Here is a 23,135-nt window from a genome sequence, read left to right as displayed (position 1 = left end):
TATTATTTTAACCTTGACCAAATGGCATGTGTCCTGTCAAAGTTCCAGCAGCATTTACCCACACTTACACTGATGAATAGATGCATTAATTCCACCTGCTTAGTATGCTGTTTAAGTAGATGGCATGTGTCCAAGTCTCTTCCACATGAATAAGTGAAAACCGCAGACTCGGGGTTTGGGCCGAACATTGGCCAAAGCATATTAATCCCGTCACAAGCTTGTCTTCTTCCCACTGTGCCTCCTGTTACTATCACTTCTTCAGGTACACAGCCCACACATACTCAAAAGTCCATGTAATGGTTAGCATGGGCACTCTGATCGTTCTGCAGCTATGCATCCCCACAACAGGAAATGTGTTGTGACACATACCCCCTGTGATTATTATTAAACATTTATGTTACTTATGGCATAAAAGCCCTTTTGTAACCCTTCAGTGAATTTTGAAATTTATTCAGATTAATGATTAATATTTCTAACAATATTTATTTAAAATAATTATTAATACTTAATAATAATTAATTAATTATAAAATGAATTATTTACATTAATTCCTGCCTGTTTTTTACAATTATAAGAGTGCCAGTTGTAATATGAACTATATTGTAGTTATTTTGCTGTCATTGACTAGACACAGTATATCAATGTGAATTTATTTGAAATGCTGTGTTTTGTATTTTATTTAGTTTGCCAGTAATCATGACTAAGGTTTTGATTTTTAGTGTAATTCTGTTATACTGGAACTATAGAATACTAGAACATGAAGGAAACAGGGTTTTCTGTGTGTGCATTGCAGGGAGAGAAGGCAAGACTAGCAAAACAGGGGGTTGCATTGTGTGCGTGCGTGTGCGCAATGTGGCTTGGCAGATAAATAGCAGTGACTCAATTTGATTACATTAAAAGCTTTCCAAAGAGCAGGCTGGTGGCCAAAAGAGCAGGATTTCTCAGTTTAACTGGATAATGTTAGCCTCAAGTCCACTGTATCAAATAGTAAAAAGAGCTGATGGACAAGCCTAATTGATAATTTTGCGCTCAAGTGATCTAGCTTGTGAATCCTGCTTTGTGGAACAACAAACCCAAAGTCTGCGTTTGAGTGAGGCTTGCTGTTTTCCTAATGTAATGCATTCAGCCTGACTTGAGAGTCCACCCAGTGGTGACACGTTCATCGCTAAGCTCTTGGTTTCATTTATTTTAAACATTTCCTTAAAACCTTCAAGCATTTTGCATACTCCCTCAATTATTATTAATCATCATGTACTGTCCATGTTTAGAGTGGAAAATTTAGAAATTAATTCTTGGCCCCTAGTCCTTGCTAATGCTCCAGAATAAAGGTAGGAGCACATATTATTTGAAAGAAGGTGATGGGCCAGACAAAGAGTGATCCACAAGACCCTGATGAATAGAACAACAGAGACACAGCTTCCCTTGCCCGGAGTAGGGTTAACAGGGCCCCACCCTGGAGCCAGGCCTGGGGGAGGGGCTCCTCGGCGAGCACCTAGTGGTCGGACTTTTACTCATGGGGTCTGGCTGGGCTTAGCCCAAAGGAGCAACATGGGTCCACTCTCCCATGGGCCCACCACTTGTGGGAGAGGTAGTAATCTGGGTCAGGCGCAATGTGGATCACGTGGCAGCCAAGGGTGTGGACCCTGGCGTTCTGATCCTGGGTTACTGAAACTGGCTCTTGGAACATGGAATGTAACCTCTCTGGGGGGGGGGAGGCCAGTGACATTGAGTCCAAATGGGCCATGTTCCGGACCTCTATTGTTGAAGTGGCTAGGCTAACCGGGTTATTGGTGCCTGCCGTGTGGCAATTCCCACACTCGGTGGTGGACACCCCGGGTGAGGGAGACTGTCAAGCTGAAGAAAGAGTCCTATCGAGCTTGGCTGGCTTAAGGAACTCCGGAGGCAGCTGACGGGTACCGAAAGGCCAAAAGCGGATTTTGGCTTCAGCCAAAGTTTCGCAGAGGCAAAAACTTGGGTATGGGAGGAATTCGTTGAGGACATGGAAAACGACTTTTTTTCGACTCTGAGAAGATTCTGGAAAACTGTCAGGCATCTCAGGAGGGGAAAGCAGTTTTCCACCAACACTGTATATGGTGGGCAAGTGGAGTTGTTAACCTCAACTGGGGACGTCATTAGGCGGTGGAAAGAATACTTCAAGGATCTTCTCCATCCCAACAACCCCAAGATGTTTCCACAGAGGAAGTAGAGTTTGGGGACCCCGGAGAGGGCTTGTCTATCACCCGGGCCAAGGTGGCTGAGGTAGTCAGAAAACTCCTTGGTGGTAGGGCCTCAGGGGTGGATGAGTTCTGGCTGATACGCCTTTGCAACATTGCGTGGACATCTGAGGTAGTGCCTCTGGACTGGCAGTCAGGGGTGGCGGTTCTCCTTTTTAAGAAGGGAGACCGGAGGGTGTGTTCCAACTGTAGGGGGATCACACTCCTCTGCTTCCCCGATAAGGTCTATGAGGGGTACTGGAGAAGAGAGTCAGACTGATAGTTAAACCTCAGATCCAGGAGGAACAATGCGGATTCCAATCTGGTCATGGAACAGAGGACCAGCTCTTTACCCTCGCTAGGATCCTGGAGGGTGCATGGGAGTTTGCTCAAGCAGTCTACATGTGTTTTGTGGATCTGGAGAAGCCATTCAACCATGTCCCTCGGCATATTCTGTGGGGTGTGCTCTGGGAGTATGGGGTACTGGGCTCTTTGCTACAAGCCATCCAGTCCCTATATAAACAGATCAGGAGTCTGGTTTGTATGGCTGGCAGTCTGTCGTTTCCAGGCGGTGTTGGACTCCGTCAGGGCTGCGTGTTGTCACATGTCACATGTCTGATGAGAATCAGCACCTCCAAAACTGAGTCCATGTTACTCAGTCGGAAAAGGGTGATAATGGAGTGGGAGATTGACAGGCAGATTGGTGCAGCGTCTACAGTGTGGACTCTGTACTGGTCCGTTGTGGTGAAGAGAGAACCTGATCAGAAAAGCAAAGCTCTTGATTTACCATTCAGTCTACATCCGAATCCTCACCTATTGGCATGAGTTTTGGGTAGTTATTGAAAGACCAAGATCGCGGGTACAAGCGGATGAAATAAGTTTTCTCCGCAGGGTGTCTGGACTCTCTCTTAGAGACAGGGTTAGGATTTCGGACATCCGGGAGAGACTCGGAGTGGAGCCGCTGCTCCTCCATGTCGAGAGGAGCCAGTTGAGGTGGTTAGGGCATCTGGTCTGGATGCCTCCTGGATGCCTTCCTGGTGAGGTGTTTCAGGCAACTGGGAGGAGGCCCCGGGGAAGACCCAGCACATACATTTTTTACTTTTACACATATATTTTAGCTTTTCCACTGCATGGAACCTACATGTCTCTACTCGACTCGGCATGGCACTTTTGCTTTTTCACTGGCCAAATCTGGTACCTGGTCTCTGGAACTGGGTAGGTTTTCTATCTCAGCTCGCTCTGGGTTCTAACTGTGATGAGTAGGTACTATATGGTGACTTGTAAACCCTGCAGAGCCCTAATTGGCCAGAGCCATGTCAATCACCATGAAATGCAGAGCTCATTCAAATCCAGCACAAACCTGCCACAACAGCAGCTTTCACATTTATTTTTATTGCCCTCACAACAGCAGCTTGTAACTTGACCTTGAGGTGACATGAAGAGGTTTATATTCGTGGGCCAATAGCTGACGAAATAAAAAAAAATGTATTTAACCTTTATTTTACCAGGCAAGTCATTAAGAACAACTTCCTATTTATAATGGCAGCCTGGAACTGGGAGGCGGAGCCATGGTTAGTCATTATTGTGGTTTTCAAAGCCAGAGATTCCTGTTATACTGGGTTTTTTTTATGTCACCGGCTCTAGTGGACAAGAACGCATGTAAATATATACATTTTCTGCAAATTCATTCATTCATCATCTGTAAGCGCTTATCCAGTTCAGGGTCGCAGTGGGTCCAGAGCCTACCTGGAATCATTGGGCGCAAGGCAGTAATACACCCTGGAGGGGGTGCCAGTCCTTCACAAGGCAGCACACATACTCACACATTTACTCCCACGGACACTATTTGAGTCGCCAATCCACCTACCAACGTGTGTATTTGGACTGTGGGAGGAAACTGGAGCACCCGGAGGAAAGACACAAGGAGAACACACCAACACCTCAAAGACAGTCACCCTGGAGCTGTGTGACTGCGACAGTACCTGCTGCACCACCGTGCCGCCCCACTTTCTGAGAATTGTAATGTATAATTTGATCTTTATAGTTTAACAAAATTTTGTTTTTGATATCGTCAATATTATGTTTAATATTTTATTTTAAATACATGAACCCTATCAAAAATGCAATTTAACCAGAGAAACTCAAATGATTCCAAATACAAGAAGTTCCTTACTATTGGATTTCTGTAGTATTTTAGGACATGAGTGTCCATTATTATCATATTTAAAAATCAACTGGTTCGAAGTGCGCATTGTAGATTTTATTTTTAGTAAACTCAACTTTGACACTTGTAATTATAAGTATTAGTATTAATTGTGCAGTTGGAGCACACCCTGAGACTATTTAATCCATTCATACCTCTGTTTTGGTATGTTTAGTGCTTACAATTAAGGTAATATACACGTGACATTGTCTCTCAAATGGAGTGCTCTCAGACAGGTGTGTTTAAACTTATAAAATAGAATTCTCTCTCTCATAGCTTCTTAGAAGGTGGGTCCGGAGCTGCCGTAATGAGCAAGGCGGGAACACACCCTAGAAGGGGCGCCAGTCCTTCACAGTGCGACACACAAAACACATTCACTCACACACACCTATGGACACTTTTTTTAGTAGCCAGTCAACCTACCAATCGATCATGGGAGGAAACCGGAGCACCCGGAAGAAACCCACATGGACACAAGGAGAACACACAAAACTCCTCATAGTCACTCTGATTGGGGCTTGAAAAAAAGATGCACGTAAATGCACATACACAGACACAAGCACCAGTACCGACCTATGAGCCTGTTGTTATGCATGACGTGTCCTTGGGTGCATTATGAGTGTTAGCTCTGAATACAGATCATGTCTGTGTATCTTAAATACATGTTGTACAAAAGCTGAGTGAATGAGTGTATGTGTTTTTGTGTTTTGCTGTTATACCTAGATGCTCTGATGTAGGAGTTGTGTCCAGAGTTGTGGAGTTGCTAATGTCAAATATTCCATACAAAATTGCATACAGGATATTGTAGAGCACGAGTACTGCAATTATAATATTTCAGGTTAGGTCTTTGTACTTTTTTTCTCTCTCTTCTCCTCAGTTCTGGAGTATATGTGGGAACGCTCTGACCCCTAAACGTGGTGTTTTTGGGAGGACAGGTGAACTGCAGACCATTCTATGTGTGGCCTGTGCCAGAGACGAGGTCACATACTCAGGTGCCTTGAATGGAGATATCTATGTCTGGAAGGGTGTCAACTTGATACGAACCATTCAGGGGGCACACGGGGTAAGCACTTCCCCTTTTGTTTACCTCTGTTTAAAGTAAAGAATGTGCTAAAAATAACAAATAGAATTTTACTATGTAGCATTTTGTCAGCCAACATATGTTTTTGTGTTGGAGATGCAAATTCTAATGCAATGATCAATAATGGAACCTTACACCTGCCCATTGTCAAAGCACATCAAGCTGTTAAATAAACTCAAACTGACATGCCTTTTTTCGACAGTACTGCTTTGTGAGTATAAGCTCCTGTAACTTATTAGCTACATAAGCCACATAAATGCAGTGCAAAAATAAAGAACAAAGCACAACCATGAAATGTCGATTTGTAGTTTTTGGGGTAAGGGTTAAGTTGTTAAGATCAATTTTGGCCTAACCATGACTTTAAACCTGCATGACTGAGATATATGGGTTAATAAAGCAGTGAAAAGACCACTGGTTATTTATTTATTTATTTATTTATTTATTACTACTACAACTACCACTGGAAGCTGAAGGGCAGTATACTGGCTCAAGAAGTTTGTTCTGAACGAGGCTTTGAAATACCATGTTTTAAAACATTGCTGATATCTGTGTTGCCTTTCAAAACAAACGGTTTTCAAATGGACTGCACTGGCTGGCTCTGTGAAAATGTAATGTCAGATTAGGTTCTAAGATGCTTGTTAAGATAATCCCGTGCTTACATGAAAAATGGAAGCTAATGGAAAAAATAAGCTATTAGTAAGATGGCCCTGGAGTAGTCGTCCTCTCCTGGTGTTTTTATGTTTCTGTCATATTGGTTCGCTGGCTGGCTCTCAGTGATGTTAGATGATGACAACTGCTGGCTCTAAGTAAATTCGACAGTTACATTCCATAAGAACACACATGCACACACCTGCTGCAAGATTTTAACTTACAACAAGCCTGTTTGCATCTGGCATTAACATGCGTCTTTGGCGATCGGATCACATTCATCATTTCACTTGTCGACATTAAAAAAAAAAAGTTTTAAAAAAATATAAAAAAGTCTGTTCTATATCATTTGAACAGAGTAGCTTGGTGCAATTGGGTTTAGAATTTTGCATATTTTGTTGATTTTCAGCATGAAAATAATTTTATATCCATATATTTATTTGTGTCAAGATTTTAGGTGACTGAAGATATTTTGCATGTGATTGCAGGAATTTGTGTTTTTTTAATTCTCTTGAACATTTATTTAACTCTGAATAGGTTTTCCAGTAGTTTTTGACTGGCTCGACTGTATTTTATAATCATAAACACATTTAGAGTTGTATGCCTGCAACAAATTGGCAGAGAGGCATATTTATGCCGTTTATTTTGCTTTAAATAAATTTTGAGTTGCTTGAGACCCAAAGATTCAACAGTGATATCCAGCCTTGACTTGCATGAACAGAGAACCCAAGATTATCTGTATCTTTTTTAAAATTCTATATGGTGAATGATGAAAGACAATAATTATTTGCAATCTTGTATTAGGAAATGTCATTTTTGAAGTGTCAGACAATTCTGTGGTAAAGTTTTTTTACAAAGTGGTGAGCCACAAATCATATTTGCTTTAAAAGACAGAGCTTTTAGTAGATGCTATTTATACCTTTTATATTAAAAGCTTGAAAATGTTCCATTCTATACAACCAAAAAATTTTTTCTTTGTGATTTTGTCAGTTAAAGAAAGAGTACTAACAAAACACACATTCTTGTATTTATTGCATTTTACAAAATATTCCAGGGTTTATATAAGATTTATATGGTTCAGCGTTAGAGTGCATTTCAGGCTGTATTGTAGTATGAGAAAAATGGAATGTATGTTATTGTGCACAGGTTCTCTTCTTCACTGATGTTCATTTCCTCAGTTTTAAGAATTTGTTTGTCTTTGTTTTTGCAGTCTGGGATTTTCAGCATGAATGCATGTGAAGAAGGCTTTGCCACTGGGGGCAGGGATGGCTGCATCCGACTCTGGGACCTGAACTTCAAACCCATCACTGTCATTGACCTCAGGGAAACAGATCAGGGTTATAAAGGTAATGCACATTTTAGTAGCCCTTTCTGGCACTAGTTTTGTTTGCTTGTTTGTTTTGTTTTGGTTTTTTTTTTTTTTTTTTTTTTTTTTTTTTTTTTTTTTTTTTGCATGATATATTATAGTTTTTTTTCCTACAGTACATAAATGTAATAGTTAATAAGCAAAGGCAATGAAAACTCAAACAGGAATATGATTTTATAGCAATTCTCTTTGTTTTTGATTATGTCTGCTGACGTGAGTAATGTATGTTTTCCAAATAACCTTTTTTTTAAATGTCTATTTAGTGTTTAAAATCATGTACTATGAAATTAAGCGGGTGTTTCTTTGCAGTTGTTTAATGCAGTGTTTCTTTGTTAATTGGCACTCTTTGTTTCTTTTTTTTTTTTTTTTGCCTTTTTACATTCTTTGCTTTGACTCATCAGTAGCTAGAGGTGAAAATTCCAGAGGTGGGTTGCATTGATGAGGTTATCATATTAAGAGTCCCATTGTAGTTCATGCCCCATGCCATAATCCCTTCAGATGTCTGAATGTCCACAAGTTCCAATGGTCCTCTCTATCTCCCACATTTCATTCCAACATTTGTACAGCTGGTGTAGTTGTGTATTCCTGCCTTTTCCTAGTTACCCTGTTTCCATTTTCAGTGTCTCCCAGGATCACTTGATTATCTAATTTTAAAATGTCTTCATTTTAAGTTTTATTTCTGTTTTTTCTTTGTATTGGGGATGCATTTTAGGATTGTCAGTGCGGAGTGTGTGTTGGAGAGGAGATCACATACTGGTGGGCACTCAGGACAGTGAGATCTTTGAAGTGGTGGTGCATGACCGCACAAAGCCCTTCCTGATCATGCAGGGCCACTGTGAAGGGGAGCTTTGGGCCCTGGCTGTCCACCCCACTAAACCCCTGGCCATGACTGGCAGTGATGACCGATCTGTCCGGTACGTAGCCAGTTAAATCCACTCACTGAATACAATGTCTTACCCACACAGAAATGAAAAAAATTCTGGTAAGTGATAATATCTATCCATATTTATATCTAATATATCTATCCAGTTTTATAAGGTCAATGATAACAGTGTAAAATGTTTGTTAACAACCAAACTAAAATTCAGATTTTCTGTATATTAGTTACAAAAATTATTCCATTGATATTGTTGATTATATAATATTGTATGGATAGATGCAATTGATGGTTGAATGGATGAATGTTTTCAATATTGGTGCTTTTAGATGTAATATAGCCGATGTGGATTCATTTATGATTTAATCTATGACCTTTACATTGATAATACATTTATTGATCAAAGTATATTAGTTGGGCCCTATTTTATACAAATATAAATCTCTGTTACTCTAAAGAAGAACAAATAGCTTACACCCTATGTACCTTTTTAATTTTTTCATTCAGGCTTGTGTTCATTCACATTCACTTTTTCTCACTTTGTGTCTTGTGAAGGATCTGGAGCCTTATAGACCATGCATTGATAGCACGTTGTAACATGGAAGAACCTATTCGCTGTGCAGCAGTGAGCACTGATGGCATCCACCTGGCTTTGGGCATGAAAGATGGCTCATTCACTGTGTTGAGAGTCAGGTCAGATACACACACATGAGCAAACATTACAGCCAAAATATTATCACAGATTGACCCAATTAATTGATTAAAAAATACTTTAAATAATCTCTTGCAATTTGTCTGCATTTTTGGAAAAGTTGCAATATTGTGTAAAATGCAATAAATAGCAAAAATCTCGGATATGATAATTTGCTTTAAATTTTATTTAACTAACACAATTACAAAGAAATTAATTTTGATGTTCATACTGACCATTTTGATTGTATAATTTAAATTTAAAACAGTTGAATATTCCGAAAAACATGTTATGGGGCAAGCTAAAAGAGAAACTTCATAAAATAAACTATTTTTTAATATTTCATAATAAACAGGTGAATTAATTATTATTAATTAATTTATTATTTACCTATATTATTTAAATATTGTAAACACATAAAAAATGTTTCTACAGTATTAAATGCAAATAAATATTTCAAGTTAAATATTCCAGGAAAGTTTTCACTTAACTGTGTAAAAGAAGCACAGTGGAGGATTTAAAGTGAGCTGTTTTAAAATAAGGCCATTTCTACAGGGACATGACAGAGGTTGTGCACATTAAGGACCGTAAGGAGGCTATTCATGAGCTGAAGTACTCTCCTGATGGGGCTCATTTAGCTGTGGGCTCCAATGACAACTCCGTGGACATCTACAGTGTTGTGCAGCGATATAAGAAGGTGGGAGAATGTGTGGGATCCCTCAGTTTTATCACCCACATGGATTGGTCCACTGACAGCAAGTACTTGCAGACCAATGATGGCAGTGGCAAGAGGCTTTTCTACAGAATGCCCAGTAAATTCATACACTTGTACACTTTCTTATGTATCATATTATGATTAATAACAATAATAATTATATAGTTATAATTTTTGGTGTGTGTTTCTGTACACAGGTGGGAAGGAGGTGACTAACAGAGAAGAACTAAAACTAGTCCAGTGGTCTACATGGACCTGTGTTCTTGGTCCAGAAGTAAATGGAATCTGGCCAAAATATTCTGATATAAATGATATCAACTCTGTAGATGCCAACTTCAGTAGTCAAGTTTTAGTAACAGCTGATGACTATGGATTAGTTAAATTATTACGATACCCATGCATAAGGAAAGGTTGGTGTCTTTTGAAGTTTGTATTGTAATATTAGTATGTTATGTTCTGATATTTCTTATTGTTTTTTTTTTTTGTGCCTGAATACATATTTGGTTTCTTTTCTCTAGGTGCAAAATTCAAAAAGTACTTGGGTCACTCTGCACACATAACTAATGTAAGGTGGTCACATGATTATCAGTGGGTGATAACTATTGGGGGAGCTGACCATTCAGTATTCCAGTGGAAATTTATACCTGAAAGAAAATCAAAAGAAACTCTTCACATAGCTCCACAAGGTACAGTTTAAAGAGATTGTAAGAGATTGACCTAAGGCAATAGTAAAACTTCTAAATATTTAATTGTATTATTTATTAGCTTAAATAGGATTTAAATGTAAATTTAGTGAAGTTTAATCTCCTTACAACGCAAACAGCTTTTACACAGAAAATCCCCACAGAGAGTAGGCAAGTCGTGTTTCCGCATTTTATATTGCAGTATACTGTCCAAAAGAAAAAGTTCTTGATGCCTGTTTTACATCTAATTTTGGCAGTACTGTTTACCAGCCATCAGCATTTTGCACTGTAAATTTTGACTGATGTTGATGCTGAGGAGTGGGGCAGTATTTAGACTAAAAAAATATTTTTTTATATCTTCTTTAACAAGATATTTTGAAGCTGTCGGTTTTAGATTTAAATAGCATGTCGAATCTTTGGAGCAGCATGCGTTCATAGGGGTTTAACATTTCCAAAAAAAAAAAAAATTAAATCTCTTTACTTATTTCACAGAGATTTTGGCTGATTCAAACAGTGAGGAGTCAGATTCTGACCAATCAGATGTGCCTGAAATGGATTCAGAGATTGAGCAGGAAACACAGCTTACATACCGACGGCAGGTTGGTGATGCCACTGTAAAAATAATGATAGCAGAATTGATCAGATCCTATTACAGCACTTTCCTCCAGTCCAGAGTTCTGTTTTGTTATATATACCTAGTGACTTTTTGCTTCACTCTAGGTTTACAAAGAAGATCTACCTCAGCTTAAAGAGCAGTACAAGGAGAAGCATCGAGCTGCAGCTATGAAGAAAAGAGAGAGAGCTCCAGCCAGTGGAGTAAGATTACACTTTATTCATGGGTACGCTCAGTCACATTTATCCTTGTACTATTACCATATCACTTGCCTCATGGCTAAAACTGCACTATAAACAGGAGCTGTCACAATAACTTAATTAAACTTGTTTTCTCATCAATTAGCTGTTATTATAAAATAATGTTCCAGAACAAAAAAAAGACAAAAAAGTAGTTGGCTGTTTTCATGAGTAAGAAATTTATTGATATTGGACATTCATTTATATTCATTTATTAAATATAAAATTTATAGGCTACCTGTTTTTAAACTGTATATTATGTTGGTGTATTTGGATGACATTGCCTGTGTTGTTTAATGTTTGCCCTTGATTTATTATTTAAATAATTTGTAGATAATTTAATTACAAATAGAGTTAATACTGACAGCCCTATTATCAGCCAATTGAAAAGTTATTCACATCCACCTCAAAATTCTGTGGTGTTCTCACCTGTGCCATTCTTTGTAGTTTATGCAGATTCCCTTATAATTTGGCTGGTTATGTTTCAGTTACCGAGGCTATGACTGCAGGAGTAACTTGTTCTACACGCAGACTGGGGAAATTGTGTACCATGTGGCTGCTGTAGGAGTGGTATACAACAGACAGCAGAACACACAACGTTTTTACCTAGGTCATGATGATGACATCCTCTGTCTGGCCATTCACCCTCTTAAGGACTATGTTGCTACAGGCCAAGTACGGTCACTTTGTGACTTGTCTCAGATGTCTTCATTAAGCCCTCAAAAAAAAAAAAGATTCATATTCATGTATATATTATATTCATGTTCGTTTTCTGAACAGGTGGGAAGAGACTCATCCATACACATCTGGGAAGCAGAATTTTTGAAGCCTCTGTCAGTTCTCAAGGGATTTCACCAGTTTGGAGTTTGTTCACTTGATTTCTCAGGTAACGGTGTCCAGTTTCTATTTGCATCAGCTATTGCAGTGGACTGACTTAGATTTTGACTGATACAGATTTCTATATGTACTTCAGTACGCTACATTGCCAAAGGTATTCCCTCGTCTGCCTTCACAGCATATGGACATTAGTGATGCCCCATTCTTAATCCATAGGGTTTAACATTATGTCGGCCCACCCTTTGCAGCTATAACAGCTTCAAATCTTCTGGGAAGGCATCATAATCCTCCCTCCACCAAACTTTACACTTGGAACAATTCAGTTAGACACGTATCGTTCTCCTGGCATCCACCAAACCAGACTTGTCCATTAGATTGCTAGACTGAGAATCTCTAGAGTCCAGTGGCGGCGTGGTTTACCCCACTGCATCTGATGCATTGCGCTTTGTGATATAAGGGTCTGATTCAGCTGCTTAAGTCACAGAAACCCATTCCATGAAGCTCTCTACGCACTGTTGTTGAGCTAATCTGAAGGCCACATGAAGTTTGAAGTTCTGTAGTGATTTACAGTGCAGGAAGATGGTGACTTATACGTAATATGGGCCTTAGCATCCACTGACTGCACTCTGTCACTTTATGTGGCTTTCCGCTTTGTGGCTGATTTGCTGGTGTTTCCAGTCTATCTGACTTTGGAAAATTTAGTAGTGAGGAAATTTCATGACTGGACTTGTTGCACAGGTGGCATCTGATCACGGTACTATGCTGGAATACACTGAGCTACTGAGAACAACCCATTCTTTCAATGTTTGTAGAAGCATGCCAAAGTGCTTGGTTTTTATACATCTGTGACCATGGGAGTTATTGGAACAACTCAGTTAATTGGATGGGTGAGTGAATACTTTTGGCAATATAGTGTATTTTGTTTTATTTTTAGTGTATATATAGTGTAGATTTAAAAAAATATACACTTTCTGAAGAGAATAAATTATACTTTCAGTTTGCTAGTTTGTCTCCAAAATTAGCTTATTAATGGTAGTCAGCAGAGCCAATTTAATATCAGCACCCATCTTGTTAGAGTGTGATCTTTCTGTCTGTTGATTGTATGGCTGCTAACTAAAAATATTAGGCAAATTGGCTTTACCTATTCTGGGCATAACTTGTTAAGTCTATGAATCATTATGCTTTTATACAAAAGGTTTAGGTGTATCCATATAATATTTGTTATGTACATCATCCATTTATAAACTAGAGAGTAAAAACTAGACTAAATATTTCTGCTTACAGTAATTTATTCATTGTGGAATGTTCATTGTGATGCTTTTTTTGTTACAATTATTGCATTGTAGTAAATCAAAGATTGCATAATATTTTATTGTGGTATTGCATGGCTATGTGATTAATAGAGTCTTTTATTTTTAATTATTATTAATTAGTTAATTAAATCACCAGAAGGCAATGTGCAACATGACTACTGACTCTAGCCTGATAAGTGAAATAGAACAGAAACCAGGTTAGCTCAGTTAGCCTGCTCCGTACAGCTTTATGTTCTGTGCCTCCCAGGTTGTTGCATTCACAGTTGATTATTGATTGATTAATGCCATAACAAATCATTATCGAATTTCACTCAAATGCTCAGGCCTAATTCATTAAGTGGCTGATATTGACCATGTGTCTTTCTTCAGCGGATGGAAAGCGACTGGCCTCTGTGGGTCTAGATGATAACCACACCATTGTTCTATGGGACTGGAGAAAAGGAGAAAAGCTCTCAGCATTCCGGTTAGTTATCTTTGATTAGTCTCACATTGCCAGACTCACTAGGGAATTTACCTAACTTTACCTTACACAACAGCAATGAATTGTACATGATCCAAGTAAACAAGTAAAGGAAAAAGGGCATGCTTTTACATGTTTTCTTTTTTCTTTTTTTTTTTTTCTTTTTTTTTTCTTTTTTTTTTTAGAAGTAGCTCTGTATGATAAGATATTTTAAAACCTAACATATTCCATTTTTGCTCTGTGCTGTCTTTGCTAAGATTTGCTGTGGGTTCCTAAACTTTCTTTCAAATATTTAAGGTTGTAAAATTGAAACCTGCCTATTTGTAATTGTTAACATTTAGAGGTAGGCAATATGATCATATTTTTTCTTATTACTATGATATGTATTATTACCACAACAAAGAATATGTTATCAATGTTATCAATTTGTTTATCTGAATAATAAATCCTCAAATCATACTTTAGTTAAATATGGTGTTCCACAAGGGTCAGTGCTTGGCCCTGTATTATTCTCACACTATATGCCGCCACTGGGTAGACTAATCCGTAAGCATGGTATTCAATTCCACTGTTACGCTGATGACACAACAGTATATATCAGTCAAACCTAATAATGTTGCTTATTTACATAAAATAACAGAATATCTAACTAAAATTAAAGACTGGATGATGCAAAATTTTCTCATGTTAAATTCTGATAAAACTGATGTCTTGTTACTAGGTGCAGATACTCAGAAAGATTCACTCAGAAATACTGCTATTAATTTTCATAATTCAACAGTAAAACACAATACCATCATTAAAAACTTAGGGGTAGCCTTTGATTCGACTCTCACATTTGATACCCACATATCCAATACAGTCAAAACTGCCTTCTTCCACCTATGCAATATTGACAAAATTTGCCATATTTTATCCTTAAAAGATGCAAAAAACCTGTGCATGAATTTATAACTTCACGTCTAGACTACTGCAATGCGCTCCTGGCAGGGAGCTCATGTAAAGTGTTACACAAGCTTCAATTAGTTCAAAATGCAGCAGCCAGACTGCTCACTAGAACTAGAAAATTCGACCATATAACCACAGTTCTCTCGTCCCTACACTGGCTGCCCGTAAAATTTCACATTAACTATAAAATACTCCTCTCAGCTTATAAATCTCTAAATGGTTTATGCCCGCGCTATCTTAATGAATTTCTCATACCTTATCGCTTCTCGTACACTTCGTTCACAGGATGCCCATCTACTCTTAGTTTCTCGCATTAAGAAAAACACTGCAGGAAGAAGAATCTTTTCTCACAAAACTTTCAACTCTGGAATAGCCTTCCGGTTACTGTTCGGGGCTCAGACATACTCTCCTGCTGCTCTCCATGTTTTGCCCTGATACAGCCCCTGACCCTGTGTATCCTGTACAAGCCTTGTCTCACCTACAGTATCATGCTTGGCCATGCATGGATGCTGTTTTATCTCAAATTAACTCTGCACCTACTTTTACCTCCCACAGAATCACTGATCACCTCCTCCTTCCTCAGATTCATAATACTAATGTTCTACATTCACATTACTATAACCCAGTTATCTGTCATCAGTTCACTTTTACTTCTGTTCTGTTCTCTGTTATGCTCTCCGGTGTCGACCGAGGAGGATGGGTTCCCCGTATGACTCTTGCTTCCTTCCAATGTTTCTTCCTCATGTGCTGAGGGAGTTTTTTCTTGCCACTGTTGCCCCAGGCTTGCTCATAGGAGGCTTGGACACGGATCTCTGTAAAGCTGCTTTGTGACAAATTTTTGTTTTGAAAAGCGCTATATAAATAAAATCTGATTGATAAGTGAGGACATTGTTGATGTTATGAGTACCTTTATTTCATGTCAAAGACAGAATAATTTGTCCTGTTTAAATGTGTTTAAATGGCACTGATTTTAATAATAAACGTTTTTAAAATAGTTTTATTCAGCTAGTGCATCATGTCTGCCTGTCAGAATATTGCAATGAATTTCATATAGCATGGAATTGTCTTCAATGAATGTAACACTGTTCTCTTTGTTCTCATTCAAAAGCTTTTTAGGTGGAACGGTATATTTGAGGAAAAATAATGATTATTGTTTGAAAATGGCTGAGGTTAAGTTGTTTCTCAGTTTTTATTCACTTTCTGAATTACCACAAAAACTTATTTGTAACTCAAGTTGTTTCGTTTTGTAACACTTTCGGTAATGCAATGATTTTATTTTATTTTTTACATGATGTTTTAAATGTTGAAAAAAGTGTTGTTTAATTTTAAATACAGTGGCACATCCCTGTTTTAAATATGGCATTAGCATTTAAAATGACTCATCCTCCTTTGAAAGAGCCTAATCCATTTATGCATGTCTCGTTTGGGCACAGGCAGTTTAACACACTACTCTATCTTCCTTGTTCACTCTCATATGACAGATGAGTGCAGATTATTCATGAGCCAATATCCCAGGACACAACCCTTTAAATCTTCTCTCAAAACACACTTGACAGTCTATCTTTTACACAGTAATTACAGAGTGGTCAAATACAAATTTAGCAAATTATACCTTTTCTTGGATCTGGGTAATATTGTTAATGTTTCAGTGTTTCTATCAATCTACTGTACATGCATTTTTTTTTTACATTAAAATTTTTTAATATGGTGGTATAAATAGGGCCTGACAGGGCAGCCACTTCTCACTGCTCTGTCCACCTCACGACAGGGCTTAATGCAGTAGAGTGGATAACAGCAATGCTGACTCTCTCTCTCGTTCTCTCATTCTCTCTCTCTCTTTCTCTCCCACCCTTTCTCACTTTCTTTCTTTCTTTCTTTCTCTCTCTCTCTCTCTCTCTCTCTCTCTCTCTCTCTCTCTCTCTATCTCTCTCCCTCACCCTACCTACCTACCTAGGCTGCTGCAAGCCAAGTGGCTTCTGTGAAATTTTAAAATGTTTGACAGACAGCAGATTTCTCCATGTAGTTTTTCAGAGTTGACAAGTATATCTGTCTATATGTACCTAATGTCTAAAATTTATTATGTTTCTGCCATTTCCAGACTTTAAATATTTCTCCATTCCATTTTCTCAGGGGAAGCAAGGACAAGATATTTGTTGTTAAAATAAACCCATATATGCCTGACAAGCTCATCACTGCTGGAGTTAAACATATGAAGTTTTGGCATAAAGCAGGTAACATTGAGATATGCTCAATATAGATGAGAGTTGTTTTATTTGTCAATTTTTATTGTTAGCACTCTTTTTAAAACAAAATTATTTCCTTGATAAACCATTAATATAACTGGCAAATTATATGACTGTTTATGTAACTGTAACAGCCTTGTGAATATTCATGTCTCTGTTATGCTTGCCTAGGCGGAGGTCTTATAGGAAAGAAAGGCAGCATGGGAAAGACAGAGACAATGATGTGTGCCGTATATGGCTGGACAGAGGAGATGGTGTTTTCTGGGACATGTACTGGAGACATCTGCATCTGGAGGGACATGTATGTGGTGAAGACAGTCAAAGCCCATGATGGACCAGTCTTCAGTATGCATGCTTTGGAAAAGGTACTTCAGAGAGAAAAATTACAGCTTTATATAAGTTCCAAGTGGTCAACCATGGAAAAAAATTTAACAAATGCTGATCCTGTAATTCTTGACTGACTAGTTTCACAAATGTCAATTCTATTTGGATTATAGGGTTTTGTGACTGGTGGAAAAGATGGCATTGTCGCTTTGTGGGATGACACTTTTGAGAGGTGCCTCAAAACATATGCTGTCAAAAGATCTGTGCTTGCCCCAGGATCCAAAGGTAAGCCTCTCAACTTTTCAACTCTAAAGTAACAAATATGATGCAGAGCATAGGTTTAATGCTTTCTGCTCTGGGTTACTTTTTTTCTACTGTGAATTGAACAGACATAAACTGAAAGACGAGTAATCTATAATTTCCATACAATCTATGGGAGTTTTTTCTGTATTGTTTATGATAAAGAAAGTCAAGGTCACTGATTAATCTGGGCATATCTCACCTCCTATGTAGGACTATTATTAGAGGACAATCCCTCCATTCGTGCTATATCTCTGGGCCATGGACACATACTTGTAGGAACAAAGAATGGTGAGATACTGGAGGTTGACAAAAGTGGGCCCATAACTCTCCTAGTCCAGGTAAGGATGTGTCTTCTCAAAGTGTGATTGGTGGATTTTACATTTAAAATATCAGTGCTGTTATGGGGGTGTGGTAGAGCATTCTTTGTAATGTCTACTATTGATTACAACCCTTAAACTACGAATGTATCTGTGGTAAACCTTTGACATCAGTTGTAATTGTTTGCAAGTTGTAACCTTATGAAGCTTCATCATCAGTCTTTGTCTTTGATGCATCTATATAATATAATAAGTATGTTATATTTCTGTCTGTGATAGTGTATGATTATTCTGCCCTACAATGGGTAAATCTTACATAACTTTTACCCTGATCAGTTACAAGGTAAATATGACTCTGCCCAGTCTTCGAGTCGGAGCAATGTTGTGCTTGAGCTCGGTCGTTTTGAACCTCACATCGAGACTCGCTCTGAGTAAACCCCGTGCTCATTCTGAGTCTCATGCTGAGTAAGCACAGAGCTCATTCTGAGCCTCACACAGAGTAAACAAGCTGTTCTCCCTGTGTGAACCATTATATTGTGTATCTTTATATGGGCTGGTAATTCAATTACTCTGTTTTTATTTTAAAAAAGTAATAATTGGTAAGCCCTTAAGATCTGTGAAATCACAACCACAATCTCCACAATCACAGTTTCAAGGCTTTGTGCATTGAAATGCTAATGCAAACAAACAAGTTTGTTCACTCGTTATGGAGGGCTGTCAGTCATGCAAGTTCATTAGAATATTAAGACCATGCCCACACTATTAGCTAAGAGATCTGATTTTAGCATATTTCTGCTTTGTGTTTTATATTTAATTATTGCTGAACACTGTTGCAACCATTTTAGTATTATACAAAAGGAAAGTCAATATATCAAAAAGGGGCTTTAACCACCCTGCTAAAAAAAAAAAAAAAAGTACATGCCAGTGGAAATGCAAATGCTCAGATTGTACACTCGCCCTGGTTCTCTCTGTATGTGATTTCTATGTATATTTTAATACCCATTACATTACATCTCTGAGTTTTGGCACTTTAAGCCAGTAATGGGCCTGAGTGGCTGTGAGGGGTTGTGATTGAAATAGTGTAGCTTTTTTTCATACAGACAGTAGTTAATATATGCCCAGAATAAAAAAAAAAAAAAAAAAAGGAATATAGTATAACATTACTTTGCACTATTTTCCTATAAACGGTAATCACTGAATTACGCTAGTCCCTTTTATGTCTGTCACATTATTCCACAGTGTTATTGCTGGTTCTCAGTATTATTTGACAATGTATATTTTGCTTTGTTGCAAAAATTAGAAAAAATCCTGAAAGACCACCTTCTTGTCAGGAATAATACAAAGGTGATTTTAGTGACTGTGAAATAAGTTTTGGCTCCTATTTTTTACACAATACTTTTTTAATTTTTTTAACACACATGATTGTTCGGTAAAATTGATAATAATCAGATAAGTTTATGACTGTAATTGTGTCAACTGGATAGTTATCATAAATTTCCTAAAAACATACATTTAAAAAACATAACAAAAAACACTTCTAGAAAATGTCTCCAAGTACAGCAGATGAATGCATTTGTATGCTTAAAAAATGCAAAAGCAGTTAAAATGTCTAGACTCTGTGTGATTCTCAAATGTCTTTTGATGAAGTATAAGGTCATTACGAGGAACATTTGTCTGCTTTGGCCAAGGGCTGCATGCACTGTGTGTAATATGGAGTCTAAAATTAAATTACGTTAAAGGGAGTGGGTGGCAGCTTTATTAATTTAGTGTTAGCAAGTAATTCCAGCCTACAAATAATCCTGCATCTGTTTAGAAAGGCTGAAATGTAAAAATGTTGACGTTAACCTTTAAGAATGCTATTTCTACCATGTAATTATGATAATTACACAGTGATACTTTGTGTAAACACAACACTGACTGTTGTAGTGAGTCCCCAGGTGTACCAAAAAAGCAATTAATCACAATACATTCTGAAATGAAGTGTTTTGTTTTGGGTGACCAGGGTCATATGGAGGGAGAAGTGTGGGGTTTGGCTACTCACCCTCACCTGCCCCTGTGTGCCACTGTGAGTGATGACAAGACCTTGCGTATATGGGATCTATCTCCCAGCCACTGTATGCTCGCTGTGCGCAAACTCAAGAAAGGTACGCTGGGATTCCCTGAAAAAAAAAAAAAACAAGATTCAAAAGATTAAAAAATGACGTTTTCTATTAAATAGTCAGTCAATATGACGTGTAACCTGATGCAATAGCAGTTTTAATCACAATGCAGTTTTTCCTGCTTGTAGTGTGTTAAAGTTTTTTTAAGGGATTTTAAATACTCATTAATTTGTTTGCGAAAGTTATGTTCTGAAAGAAATGGGAAACAATTGAGACAGTGAAAATGAAGCTTGAGTTAACCCACTACCTAATTATGTATGCTTTATGCAGTTGTACTCTTCCTGTACTATGCATTCATAGACACCATTAGGTTTAATTTGTTGAATCTTGGACCTTTTTTAACTTAAAAAAATTAAGTTGAGTGAATCCATCTCAGGATGCCAATTAATTCTAAGAGCATATTTCCAGCAAGCAGAGGCACTTAAGAAAATTGCAGCAATAAAACTTTCTTGAAACCCTTGTGCTCAAAGTTAAGTAGTCTTATAGACACCGTCATGCAAGTTATATTGACCCAATCAGATTAATTAATTTTGAAAAGAGATCAGTTTCTTAAATTCAAGTGTCAACTGTTCTATCAGACTAAGCAGAGATTTATTATCATCATTTTGTTAGTATCTTGGTGTGCTTGATAATTATCAGTTATGCTTCCTCAAGACCGAGAACATTTCTAAACATAATGTTATGATTTTTATTTATATTTTTTAATGTTTTATGTTTGTGCAATTTCAGGTGGCCGCTGCTGCTGCTTTTCTCCCGATGGTAAGGCTCTAGCAGTGGGGCTGAATGATGGCAGTTTTCTCATTGTTAACGCAGACACTCTGGAGGACCTTGTGTCATTCCACCACCGCAAGGACATCATCTCAGAAATACGTTTCTCTCCAGGTTAGTCAGCACCCTGTGTTTGGCAGCAAAGCCAGACATGTTGCAGTTCTCCATCTATTATGAGATGAGCCACAAATACAGTTTATTTCCTTGCTTTTCTCATTTTCATCTCATGGATCACTCTTTGTCTGGCCCATCACCTAGGACCAGTTTGCCTTAAGAGACCCTTCCAGGGGCTATTGCCCCTGTCAGCATAATTCCCAGACACACGTAGGCACGCAAATCAATCCACCACGTTAAGGTGGTGATCCAAAGACAGGACAGAAAAAAAAGCCTTTTCAAAATATCTAGTTTGTTGTGTGTAATAACATGTGACATTAATTAGCTAAAACATATTTGATGTAATGGTACTAGTTATTTTTAGGCTGTCACATGCGTTATCCTAATTCCATTAGGCTAAGATGTTTTCTGGACTTAATTAGCATACTGATGAGAGTAAATTTTGCATGATGTTTAAAGAGCTGGTAAATCTGTGTGCTTGCCATAGGTGCTGGGAAGTATTTAGCAGTGGCATCGGGTGACAGTTTTGTGGACATATACAATGTGATGAGCAGCAAAAGGGTGGGTGTATGCAAAGGCTCCATGAACTACATCACCCATCTGGATTGGGACAAAAGAGGTAAGAGAGAACTACAAAATGTAATCGCACAGAGTGAATAATGAAAGAAACAACAACAAAAAAATCATTTTAAGCAAAAAAGAGGAATGTCATATGTCACAAAGTTTTCTTAAAGTTTGAGTTACTCAGTGATGTGAATAAATCATGTCTCAGTTTCTATAATATTTTCCATTAGTATTATTTATGACATTTTGAAGAAATTAAACATATGATATGTTAAGTATTTGTTTTACATTCTGCATTCAGGAAAGCTTTTGCAGGTCAACACTGCAGCTAAGGAGCAACTATTTTTCGAGTCTCCTCGTGGGAAGAAGCAAGCCATTCCTGCCACAGAAGTAAGGGCCACCTCAGGGTGGTTACTGTGTTACTGTGATAACTAATGGTCCATCCTTATTTTGGAAGCCCAAAATAAAATGGTACTTTTAAGGTCAAGGACATGGCCCAGTTTTTCATTTGTATGGATCTAAATTTGGAGGCAAAGAATTGGAACGTGCTTAAGACCATAAGTACTTCATCACTTACCATATCTGCTTTTGATTTTTTATTTATAAAAATATTATGGTAAATATTATGGTAATATGTTTGCACCCAGGTGGAGAAAATTGAGTGGAGCACATGGACATGTGTGCTTGGAAGCTCCTGTGAGGGAATATGGCCTGTGGTCAGTGAAGTTACTGAGATAACAGCTGCATGTCTCAGCAACGACAAGCAAATATTGGCAGCAGGCGATGACCTTGGATATGTTAAGCTCTTCAGATACCCGGTTAAGGTAAGAATGAAGCATGCTCATTAATATTCCACAGCAGTTCTGTCTGTGTGCTGAACAAATCTATTACCTGTCTAATTTAGTGAATGTTAATTTTTTTTCTTAAAATTTTTTTATAAAGATGCCATTTGTCACATTTACTGACATGCACTATATTATTTTCTTCAGGGAAAGTGTGCTAAGTTTAAGCGCTATGTTGCACACAGTAATCATGTGACAAATGTACGCTGGACACATGATGACTCTCTGCTGGTATCAGTGGGTGGGGCAGACACCTCTCTAATGATCTGGAGTTATGAGGCTGAAGGCTGCCGGGAGGCACGTCAATGCGACAGTGAGGAGTCTGACATTGAGAGTGAAGATGATGGAGGTGAGAGAGGCTCTTTCAAATACACTATATTACTGTATATAACTTAGGGGTAACAGGAACAGACAAACTGCACTTAAGTGATATTACAGGTTGTGTTTCAAAATGTAGTTCCGGTAAAAAAGAAATACAGTTCAAAAAACATATTTAAGGATTTTCCAACCCAGGAAATATTTATATATGACTTGACATATTTACTGCATGACTTATGAAGTTATGTTTACTTTTTTGTTTTAAAGAGTCTAGAAAGTTACTAATTATTTGCCCA

General features: G+C 37.9%; 1 protein-coding gene across 4 annotated transcripts in view; it reads left to right on the top strand.

Annotated features, from left to right (window-relative positions):
* The window catches only part of eml5 (EMAP like 5), a 75,746-nt gene that overhangs the window by 34,096 nt on the left and 18,515 nt on the right, over window positions 1–23,135 (top strand). For 2 of the 4 annotated variants that reach the window (XR_010802597.1, XM_066670462.1), the window contains exons 5-27: window positions 5,294–5,479; window positions 7,356–7,491; window positions 7,913–7,936; window positions 8,224–8,425; window positions 8,944–9,081; window positions 9,635–9,891; window positions 9,992–10,204; window positions 10,313–10,480; window positions 10,970–11,076; window positions 11,198–11,316; window positions 11,818–12,004; window positions 12,110–12,215; window positions 13,849–13,942; window positions 17,018–17,118; window positions 17,302–17,495; window positions 17,628–17,739; window positions 17,968–18,095; window positions 20,077–20,218; window positions 20,963–21,115; window positions 21,603–21,734; window positions 21,981–22,069; window positions 22,327–22,503; window positions 22,669–22,870. Coding sequence is in view for 3 of the 4 variants with exons in the window: in XM_066670462.1 (XP_066526559.1) it covers window positions 5,294–5,479; window positions 7,356–7,491; window positions 7,913–7,936; window positions 8,224–8,425; window positions 8,944–9,081; window positions 9,635–9,891; window positions 9,992–10,204; window positions 10,313–10,480; window positions 10,970–11,076; window positions 11,198–11,316; window positions 11,818–12,004; window positions 12,110–12,215; window positions 13,849–13,942; window positions 17,018–17,118; window positions 17,302–17,495; window positions 17,628–17,739; window positions 17,968–18,095; window positions 20,077–20,218; window positions 20,963–21,115; window positions 21,603–21,734; window positions 21,981–22,069; window positions 22,327–22,503; window positions 22,669–22,870 (3,367 nt within the window). In the remaining variant the exon portion in view is untranslated. The remainder of the gene's footprint in view (window positions 1–5,293; window positions 5,480–7,355; window positions 7,492–7,912; window positions 7,937–8,223; window positions 8,426–8,943; window positions 9,082–9,634; window positions 9,892–9,991; window positions 10,205–10,312; window positions 10,481–10,969; window positions 11,077–11,197; window positions 11,317–11,817; window positions 12,005–12,109; window positions 12,216–13,848; window positions 13,943–17,017; window positions 17,119–17,301; window positions 17,496–17,627; window positions 17,740–17,967; window positions 18,096–20,076; window positions 20,219–20,962; window positions 21,116–21,602; window positions 21,735–21,980; window positions 22,070–22,326; window positions 22,504–22,668; window positions 22,871–23,135) is intronic. The other 2 variants (XM_066670481.1, XM_066670472.1) reach the window with 1 other exon arrangement.

This window comes from Hoplias malabaricus, chromosome 1 (genome assembly GCF_029633855.1).
Source record: "Hoplias malabaricus isolate fHopMal1 chromosome 1, fHopMal1.hap1, whole genome shotgun sequence".
Lineage (NCBI taxonomy): Eukaryota > Metazoa > Chordata > Actinopteri > Characiformes > Erythrinidae > Hoplias > Hoplias malabaricus.
Note: the sequence above shows the minus strand (reverse complement) of the source record. Positions and strands in the feature narration are given on the sequence as shown.